At 27.9% G+C, this 11,715-nt stretch overlaps 1 protein-coding gene across 1 annotated transcript; it reads right to left on the reverse strand.

Moving 5' to 3' along the window:
- Positions 1-1,049: 1,049 nt before the first annotated feature.
- Positions 1,050-10,381, reverse strand: LOC130663810 (dentin sialophosphoprotein-like). Its single transcript, XM_057463322.1, has 4 exons — positions 10,210-10,381; positions 9,900-10,106; positions 3,696-6,846; positions 1,050-1,918 (listed from the first exon to the last, which is right to left on the reverse strand). Exons 2-4 carry the CDS (start codon positions 10,020-10,022, stop codon positions 1,581-1,583), a joined length of 3,612 nt encoding a protein of 1,203 aa, XP_057319305.1. The 5' UTR covers positions 10,023-10,106; positions 10,210-10,381; the 3' UTR covers positions 1,050-1,580.
- Between the last annotated feature and the right edge of the window lie 1,334 nt (positions 10,382-11,715).

Consider the following 11,715-nt stretch of genomic DNA (forward strand, 5'->3'; position numbering starts at 1 on the left):
CTTTAAGACCATAATTAGCGATAGCGATGACAGTAAAGTTAGCAGACATTTGAAATTTAAATAAATTTTTTAACAGATAAGAATAAAAAAAAAATATTTCTAAAAAAATGCACATGTAGAAAATTTGATACTCTAAACTTACAATTTTTCAAAATATTTTTTTGAATACTCATTTTTTTGTTAAAAAAATCTAAATATTGTTAAATGACTGCTAACTTGATTGTCATTAATTATGAGTGTGAATGTAGCAGACGATAGTAAATTTTTCAAATTTTTAAATAAATGAATAAAATGTAAGTAAAGTATAAATTCAAAAATGCATATTTAGATAAATGCAAAATTCATACGCGCATTTTTTTAAATTTTATATTTTAATTCATTTAATTATTTAATTCAAATTTATGAATTATCTCATGTCTGCTACATTCACACTCATCGTTGATTAGCCGACGTCTAATAATTTTCGTAATTTATTTAAAAACAACGAATTTCAAAAAAAATATTTCAAAAAATTGCACCTTTAGTTTTTGTAATTTTCCATGTGTGGACATTTTTAATTTTAATTTTTTTTTTTTAAATTAAATGGTTGGAAAAGAAATTCAAAAATTGTTAATTTTTTGGTAACTCCAGAATCATCAAAAATTTAATTAATTAATTTTCATCCATTAATAATTCAAATTTTTTACCCTCCCCCAGGATATTTATTTCAACAAAAAAAAATCTGTACTTTGAGAAAAAAAATCCTTTAATTGATGAATTAATTAATGTTCAATAAATAATTTTAAAAAATTAATTAATAAATTGGTTTAATTTTTACCTTTTCCAAAAATTGACTTTTTTAATTTCTTGTGCATCGAAATTCTGCAGGACTTTTCATAAATTAATCAATTATTCCCTTAATTAATTAACTAATTAATTAATTAATAATAAAAAAAACACAATATATTGTAATATTTATTTAATAATTCACTTTTATAATAAAACTATTTACAAAAAAAACTCAATACATTCAAACAAACTAAACTTCGCAAATTAATAATTAACTGTCTCATTAATAATAAAACTAAAAAATTTTAATTATTTCCTTTTACAAAAAAAATAATAAAAATCTTTTCTGTCTTTTTTTTTACACCGGTCGTATTATAATTTCAGTAATTAATAATCAGTGTCTACTAATTAGCAATTAATTAAATTAAAAAATTTCAAACTAGAAAATTAATTAATCTGATGCCTATTTTTTTTTCTTTTTTTCATAAACAATATAATTTTTTTTATATTGCGTCCAAGGCCCACGTTTACTTATTTATTTATTAATTAATTAATTAATGATTATTATTATCATTCATAAAAATGATTAATCTATTTATTTATTATTTTATTTAATATTAATTTATATTACATTAAGATACATTATATATTTTGTTGTTGTTGTTGTTTTTGTTGTTGTAAAATAACATTTGTAAGCAATAAACGTTACTTTGGATTTTAAAACTAAAAAAATTAATTATTGAATATGTAATTATAATAGTAATAGTAATAATAATTATAATATTATTGTAAATTAATAATAATAAAACAAATCATAATTTTTTTTGCCGACTACTTTTTCTTAATGACAATTTGTTGCTATTACTTGGTGATGATTTGTTTAGTTTTTTTTTATCTAGTGATTTTTTATTTTTATCATTTTTTTGAGCTTGAGATGTTGATGGCGCTGATGAAGATATTGATGATCTGGTGGTCCGTCTTACGGGTGATGATTTTTCAATCGGCGGTGATTTTTTTACTACTACTGAATTTTTAGGTGATTTTAATGATTTTTTTGAAGACTTTGTTATGTGAAGTTGCATGTGCCGTAAATACAGGAGTTTTGATTTTATTAATTCTTTGCATATGTAGCAGTACTTCATTTGTTTATCTGCAAATTTTTAAATAAATATAATTAATTTTTCATTTTTTTATATTATTACATTTAAATTAATGATGAAAAAATTTAAAAATTTTTTTACAGTTAGTAAATTTTTTGTAAAAAATACTCAAGTGTGATCGTACATGGTCATATATAATCAGTAAGGCCAAGATTTTTTCCTTAATTAAAAAATATGACAATTAATAATTAATGATGTCAAATTTTTGATATTACGGCAAAAATATTGGTCGTATAGAAAAATTTTTCAAATAAAAGTTGTTGAAAATTCAATTTTCTAAAAACAATGTCTCTTATAATTTTTCCTTAGAATTAATAAAGAAGCCGTAATTTCAAAATTAAGATTTTCATAATTAACAAAAATTTGAATCATTCATTATGAATCTTAATTTTGGAATTACGGTGAAAATATTGGTCGTATAAGAAAATCGTAAGAGACATTTTTATAGAAAATTCAATTTCATACAACTTTTGTTTTAAAACTTTTTTTATAAGACCAATATTTTCGCCGGAATATCAAACATTTGAACCATTCAATTCAAAATTAAGGCAAAAATCTTGTCTCTAATAATTAGCTATGATCTTGTCTGATCATACACAATCACATATGTTCATATATGACTATACACAGTTACGATTGGCCATATATGATCATCTCTGATCATACACACTTACTAACGGTCATCTGTGGTCATAAATAATCGCGACTGGTCATATATGTCCATATCTGATTATATATGACCACAAATGGTCATATATGATCACGATTGGCCGTATATGACCATGTATACTGATCGCCTATGATAATAGATGGTCAGATTTAATCATATATGACCCATACCCAAATTTATTTACATCTGGTCACACCTGACTATAAATTATTGTGCCTGACCATATGTAATCGTACTCGGTCATGCATACGTATACCTGATCGAATTATATTGCATGACCATATATGGCCATATCTGATCATCCATAATTACGACCAGTCATTTATGATCATACCTGATCATCAAGGTACGGATGTTTGTACTCAACAATGAGAATAAAAGAAAAAAATTCGCGCAAAATTTTCTATATCAGTACGACGATCGCGAGAACATTTACGTAAATTAAATTAAAAGATATATTCAAACGTCGAGTGTCATTGAAGCCGTTGAAATTGAGGTTGTGAAAAAAATAAGTCAATAAGACAATCAGCAAGATAATTAGCAAGACCACCAGCAAGAGAATGAGCAAGACAATTAGCAAAACCATCAGCAAGACAATTGTCTTGCTCGTTGTCTTACTGCCGGTCTAGCTAATTATCTTGTTGATTGTCTTATTGACTTATTTTTTCACAACCTCAATTTCAACATTCTTTTATGGCATTCGATATTTGAATATATCGTTTAATTTAATTGTGAATTTGCTCGCAACCGTAATTTTGGTTTAGAGAAATTTGGGCGAATTCTTTTCTTTTATTCTTATTTTTAAACACAAATTTCTGTACCCTACTGATCATGTATACTGATCGTCAATGACCATACCTGATCACATTTACTTGTACATAACCTCTTGTCAAATATGATCACATCCGATTATATTTAACTATATTAGACTTATATAATCGTGCCTGATCACACATAATTATGGCTGGTCATATATAATTATCATCTATGATCATACTTGGTCATTTGTAATTTTTCCTAGTCACATATGACCTTGTCTGACCGTGTCAGGTCATATCTGATCATTTCCCAAATTAAAATAAAAAAAAAATTCTTACCAGTAGCTTTAGTATCATGTTTCAAATAATGCGTAGCCAATAACGCCTCGCTATTGAACCACTTCCTACATTCCATGCACCTTAGCTTCTTCTGTACAGGTCCCCACCTCCTCTTCCTATTCACCTTCTTTACTCCTGCTCCTTTTTCTCCTCTCTCTTCTTCTCCTGTTCCTTTTTCTTCTCTCTCTCCTTCTTTTATCTCTACCTCTTCCTCCTCCTCTCTCTCCTCTATCTCCTCAAACTCTTCCACCACCATCTCAACTTCTTCCACAATTTCTTCCTCCTCTTCCTCAGCTTCAACTTCACCTTCACCTTCACCCTCAACCTCTTCCTCTTCTTCCTCGACAACATTTTTCTTATAATGCGACCTAACATGTCTCGCCAGCGCCACCACAACATCAAAAGTCTCTTTACAAATTTTACAAACATATTTTTTATCCTTTTTCTCATCTTTTCCCACAGTTCCTTTTACACTTTTCTCTCCTTTCTCTCCCTCATTCTTCCTCGGACTTTTCGGACATACTCTAGCATGAGTATCCATCGCCCTCTTCTGTTTAAAACTTCTCCTACAATGTTTGCATTTCCAAACTTCCTCCTCTTCTTCCTCTTCTTCTTCTTCTTCCTCTTCCTCCTCTTCTTCCTCCGACTCCAGCATAATTATCTCATTTTCCTTATCACTCGATCCCTTCTCCTTTGCATCATCAATCGTGATTTCTTCAATATGTCTCGCAACCTCTTCCTCTTCGTCCAAATCAATGACCTCAATCCTCGATTTTCTCTTTCTCCCTCTCCCTCTTCCATCCTTTCCTTCCTTTTCATTCCTATACTTTTTGACCCCAGCTTCATTGCGTATTTTTTTTCTCCGTCCCCGTTTGCGTACAGGAGCCGACATCTCTTCAATATTTTCCTCCATTACCGCCTGCTGGATAATTATCTCCGAGTCCGCTCGGTCATTTATCTTCAACTGCTGCTTCCTCGGTGGTCTTTTTAATTTACAAACTGTTTTTTCTTTTTCCTCCTTTTCTTTTTCCTTATCTTTTCCCTCTCCCTCTCCTTCTTCACCCGTACCACCGCCATTCTCTTGATCCCCCTCCTTGTCTTCATCCTTGCCGTCCCTCTCCTTGGTCTTCTTTACCGGCTGAATCGGACAGCAAATCAAGGCAGTGGATCCGTGAATAAAAACAGTAGAATTTGTCGAGTCAAAAGTATTTGTTTTACAGCCCAAGAGAGCGCGCGGCATGTGCTTTGAACGTTTTGTCTGACGCACTTGCTCTGTTTTATCGGCCGATTGTATTAGATTATTAACTGCAACTGGATCCAATACTTGTGTTATCGGTTCATTATCGCTATGTTTTATTATTTCATATGTGCGTTTTAATAATGACCTCGATTTATTATTAGATCCAATATCCAATAGTTTAGATCCAATATCTGAATTAGATCTAACCTTTAAATTACAAGTATCCATTTTATCAATTTCCATTGAATTATTTTCAGTTTCCATTAAATTTGAATCATCCATTAAATTAGAATCGTCAATATTAGAACTCATATCAATGGAATTTGAATCATCAATAATATTATCATCACTTTCCATTGAATTAGAATCAATATCCATTAAATTAGATTTTGATTTTATTACATTAGATCCAATATCCAATGAATAACTTTTACTTAATTGAGATTTTATTGAATCTGATTTAGTATCCATTAAATTAGATACTGATTTTAATGTATCCATTGAATTAGATCTTGATTCAGATCCAATATCCATTAAATTAGAATGTGATTTTAGTGTATTCATACTATCAGATTTACTTAAATTACTAGATCCAATTTCCATTGATTTAGTTCCAATATCCAATGAATTAGATCTAATATCCATGGAATTAGATCTTGATTCAATATCCATTAAATTACATTCATTTCCAATTAATGAATCAGATTTTATTTTACCTAATGACATTCCAATTTCTATTAACTTCTGATTACTTCTAATTGATTTTTCCGGTATCATATTAAAATCCATCGATTTGATATCGTCAAATGTTAATTCGGATTCTGAATGATCATACAATAAATGTTGTACTGTTATTATATTATCATCAATATCATTGTCATTATCATTAATCTTATCATTATTATTATTAGATACCAAATCTGATTGAGACATTGATTCCACTGAATTTTTACCATCATATGATGCAACAGAATTACCGGCAGTTTCAAATGAATTTGTTTGTGACTCAATAAATTGGTAGGTTAGATCATCTTCAACTTCATCATTGTTTGGATCTAATTGATGATCATGATGATGATGAAGCTGAGTATTATAATGACTGTTGTCATCATTAGGATGATGTTTTTCAAAAGACGGCGATGGCACATCAATTAAATCTGGTTCTTCTTTGAATAATTTATTATTATTATGGGGCAAGATGGCCGACGCGTCACCTAAATACGTCTGCTGTTTTACCGACGATGGTTTTTTGACAGTTCTTACGGCACCTTGACCAATCAAACGTTCGACATCAGCTTTCATGACGAATTGGAAATTACTTGGAGGATTTCCTGATCCGTCGTAAGCTGCAACGGCGAATACGTCGTCGGTATGCTCGACGGCATAAAGAGCTAATTGTTTACCGGATGCGGTAACGAAGGTTGCGATCGTTTCTTCATCTGGATCTGGTTCCGGTTCTGGTTCTGGTTCTGGTTCTTGGTCTTGGTTTTGGTCTTGCTCCTGCTCTTGCTCTTGCTCTTGCTCTTGATCATGCTCTTGAACTGTACCTTGATATTCTTGTTGATAATATTCTTGCTCTAGATCTGCTTGACCTTCTACTTTCACAGTTGCTTCTGTAAATTCCTCAGATTCTTCGAACTCTTCGTACTCGTATTCTTCTTCAACGATTTCTTCCTCTTCGGCGTCCGCATCTTGGGACTCGGAGAACTCGTAAAATTCATGCTCTACTTTCAAGGGAGTACTTGAGTGGGTGTTAGGTAGTGAACTCGGTTCATTCCATTCTTGCTTTATGCGGATTAAGGAACTAAGGTCAGGATCGAACTCCTCGACAGACTCTTCAGTTGTTTTTAAACTTACGTTACTGTCAAAGTACATTGTTTCATGATCTGCTTCGCTCATATCACCCATTTCCTAAAAAAAACATCAAATATTTATCAAGTTTATGAAAAAAAAAATTTGCTTGATGGGTAGAAGGATAGAGAATTTGATGCCCTTTAAAATGAGTACCAACAATCCATACTTATTTTCATTTATTTGTAAACATATATATCTGGATTTATAAAGATAAATTAAAATGTATGTATATCTTTGGAACTATGAACAATAAGTATATCATGTTTGTACTCATTTGAAGGGGCATTTAATTTCCTGTAATTATACATCATTAGTTTATTTATTTCATTAAACTTTTTTATTTTTCAAATTATAACAAAAAAAAATTTTCAAAATTTTTTTTTTTTCTGTAACCTCAGGATTGACTACTGATGTACGATTATAAAATTTCATTTATTTTTTCGTTAAAAGATTCTTTGGAAAATCTTTTCCTAGTTTATTTGACATATAATTTTTTTTAAACGGCAGATAAAAATTTTTTGATTCTTTCAAAAAGTAGGAAATTCAATGCCCTTCAAAATGAGTACCAACAACCCATGCTTATTTCTAAAAATTCACGAGATATATATATATATTTTTTTGTACATATATTCAAGTATGTACTCATGGTGACCACAGATTTTTGAAACTGAAATTCCCTGACTTTTCCAGGTATTCCAGTCAAATAATTAAAAGTTTTCTGATCATATGTAGAAATATTAAATCATTGGAAATATTTATTTAATTCAAAATAAAATGGTATAAGTGAGTTCAATAAATAATTAATCATTGTCGTAAAATGAAACTTTATTTTATTATTGTTGGGAATTTAGGTATGGTAAATGTGAATGAAACAAATTAATTTATTAGACAAATAAAAATTATTTCTTTTTATTTAAGTACGCGCTCTAGGGTATGTCTTCAGTCATAAGAGATTTAGCTAAGACTAACTTATTCTTTTTATATTACTAAACACTAAGGTCTAACAACCTCTCCTATTTTTGTATAACAAAGATGTCCAAGTTAAAAAAAAAAAAAAATATATATATATATATGAGTGCAAATGAAGGAAAACATTTTGCCTTGCATTTACTTAGAACATGGACCTCAATCTCTCGGCGACCCAAGTACCTAAGGTCATAAAATTTGATTCATACTAGCTTTCTTTTCCTCAAGTAAACATGTACATACTTCGAACATAATATTTAGTAAAGAGAAATATTAAATAAAATATATATCGGAATAAAAATTAATTTTTGTACAGAGAATCAAACAATTATTTGTCAATGTTAATAGGTTTTTTTTATTTATTAAATAAATAATTTTTTATTCTTTATTTTAAATCTATGATTTTATATAACTTACTCTGTAATAAATACAAATAAATTTTTCACTTTTACTATAATAAATTTCATAAATAAGAAAGTTTTATAGAATATTAATAAAATATTAATCAAGTGCACGAATAATAAATATAGTGAAACTTATTAGTTCAATACTTATGTATACTTTTAATGTTTTTGGTTTTTTAACTTGTCAATTTGCATGTCAATAACTTCAAGATCCTGACGATTGGTTTCTATTAAGACTTTTTTTTTCTAACAGCCTTTTTAATTCTGACTGCTTCATTTTTTCGCTATTGGAATCTATTTCTACTAATTTTTTTTCAAAATGAATTACAATCGCATTCGCGTGGCGCCAATTTTTAAACAGTTTTGACAGAAAAAAAAAATTTATCGGATTTTTTCAGTCAAAAGAAGATAAAGTTAAAATTTTTCCAGCTTTGTGACGAAATTCCCTGACTTTTCCCTGATTTTTTCAGTATATTTATAATCCCGACATTTCCAGGTCTTCCAGAAATGTGGCCATCATGATACAGCTAGCAAACTATTTAAACTACTCCCTAGTATTTAAATGAAAGCATTTTTTTATCTGTACTAGAAATTTAAATTGCGTCCCTTAATTTCAATTAATAAGGAATCGAGGACCATATCTTTGCGATAATTCGATACTCAGTTTACTTCATAACTGTTTTCGACTCATATATTTTAATATAGAGGACCAATAAATTTTTGTCAATTTTCAATACAATCACTAGAGTCGGGATTTTTTCTTTGATTCAAAAATAACAATTAATAATTGATGTTAAATTTTTGATATTACGGCGGCAATATTGGTCGTATAAAAAAATTGTTCAAACAAAAGTTGTAGGAAATTTAATTTTATGAAAAAAATGTCTCTTGTAATTTTTTTATAGAACTAATAGGAAAGCCGTAATGTCAAAACTAAGATTTTCATAATTATCAAAATTTGATCCGTTCATTATGAATCTTAATTTTGGAATTACGGTGAAAATATTGGTCATATAAAAAAATCATAGAAGACATTTTTTTTGGAAATTAAATTTTCTACAACTTTTGTTTTAAAACTTTTTTTATAAGACCAATATTTTCGCCGTAATACCAAACATTTTAACCATTCATTCGAAATTAAGGCAAAAATCTTGTCCCTAAAAATCACTAATTTCATATAAATGAAGTAATTGGACACTGAACCAGTCAATGAACGGTCGTATTTTGCAATACTTTAATGTAGGAGGCAACAAAATTGGAACTGAAGTTTTAAAAATTGTCAATTAAACAGCAATGAAAAATTTTCTTTGTAAACATGATGAAAATCTAAATGATGCAGGTAAAAATTAAATAATAATCATTCACTGGACCGATCACTCTACATATATGTATACAAATATATATAAATCATGTAAACCATAAAAAATAAATATGTCATGTTTATACTCATTTCAAAACCCATTAAATTTTCCACAATTTTCTTTCATGAAAAATAATTTTCTACCATTTGTCAAAAAAACTTTCCGACTTTTCACATCCTGCCATTACATAATTCAAAAATATCAGCAAAATTAATCGAAAAAAAATAATACTTAAAACTATTGTATGAATTTATAAAATTTATAAACTAACATATGAAATTCCAAGCGAAAATAAAAAATTTTTTTTAGCGGGAAAATTTAAATATTCCAAAAAAATAAGCGGGAAAATTTAAATAATAATAATAATAAATAATCTTACCATATTTTCATGATCTTGTAATTCAGATTTAGTAACATAAATATATTCATTGTCATTTGTATTTATGTTATAATTATCACTGAGTTTAACTCCAGCCATTGCTTTGTACGGATTTGATTCCATTGTTATTTTTATTGATAATCCATTTAAATTTTTAGAATAATCATACGTTAAATAAATTTGACAGAAATAATTTTACAGTGAGAGCTAAAAAAATTTTATTTATTACTTAATAATTAAGTTTTTTTTTATAAAAATTTAGAACAAGTGCAGGTTATGGTTACATATTAGCGTAGAAAAAAGTACTTACACAAACGATTGTTATTATTAACTATTACTATTATTACTATTACTTTTCTGAAGTACGTAAAAGTACATACGAGCTGGATAATTATTTAATATTTATAATTAAATACTTTTGGTTTATTTATTGTAATATATGTCTGCAAGTGTAAATATTAAATCCATACATGTATCTTTATATATGTACATATATATATTTTATGTCACTGTGTGTGTAATTTATAATATAGTATACGTCCGTAAATATGAATATATATGTGTGTATAAATGTGTATAAATATAGGTGTGTGCGTGTGAGATGACGCGAGGAGGACTGAAGCGCCACGTGATCGGCCGGTAGTTTTGGGAACTAATTTTAGTAGGGAATAAAATTTTTTTTAAATTACTAGGATAGGGAAAAATTTACTAGACATAGGGAATTTTTTTTTTAATGGGACTGATTTTGGGAATTTATTTTTGTGGAAATTTTAAATAATTCCTGGATTTTTTTGAATTTTTTAGGAGTAGGGGTAAATTTAAAAAATTAATTTAAAGGGACTGAGATTTTCAAAAAAAATTTGAAGGGAAAATTTATGAGACTGAAGTTAGCCAACATATGATAATTTTTAGAATTTTTTTTTATACGATAAATTATAGAAATAAAACAAATTTTTTTTAATTTCGCCTGTAGTTTTTAAAGTTTTCTACGTGTGCGTATTTTAATTTTTTATTTTTTTGTAATTGATATGTTAAAAAAAAAATTCCGAAAATTATTAATTGTCTGCTAACTTCGGGATCATGAAAATTTGTATGAGGAAGGGAGTAAATTTCTAAGTTTAATTAAAAGTTGAGTTAAATTTTTTTTAATTGACGAAATTTGTAACGGTATATCGTTGAATTTTTCATTTCTTATTATTGATTTTAGCTTTATCTATATGATTGATTCAAATTTAAATTAATAGTATTGTTGTTGTTTGATCATTTTCAAATTTTTTCTACTGCTGTAAGATCATCTGTATGATTTCACCTTGCCATTTGGCTTATGCCTATGCATGAAAATTTAATAAATAAAAAAAAAAAAAAAAAAAATTTTGGACTGGTTTTAGTGGGAATTTGGGGAATTTTACATATATCTTTGACTAGGCGCAAAATTACTTGATATGGGAAAATTTTTTTAAGAGTAAGGATAAATTTTTTAATTCAATTTTTGTGAAAACGCCAAAAATTGGGAAAATTACTAGACTAGGAAAAATTACTAGATATGAGAAAAATTTTTTGATGGATTGGAATGGATATCAAAAGTTAATTTTCGTGAAAATTTGAGAAATTTATAAAATTCTTAGACTTGGAAAAAATTACTAGATATGGGAAAATTTTTTGAGGTGTGGACTAAAAGAATGATCGTGAAATTGACAGACAATCAGCAATTTTTGGATTGTTTTTTTTATCAAATCAATTAGAAAAAAAACTAAAACTAAAAATATGCTCACTTAGAAAATTAAAAAAACTGTAGGTGCAATTTTTTCAAAAATTT

The sequence above is a fragment of the Microplitis mediator genome, chromosome 1, assembly GCF_029852145.1.
Source record: "Microplitis mediator isolate UGA2020A chromosome 1, iyMicMedi2.1, whole genome shotgun sequence".
Lineage (NCBI taxonomy): Eukaryota > Metazoa > Arthropoda > Insecta > Hymenoptera > Braconidae > Microplitis > Microplitis mediator.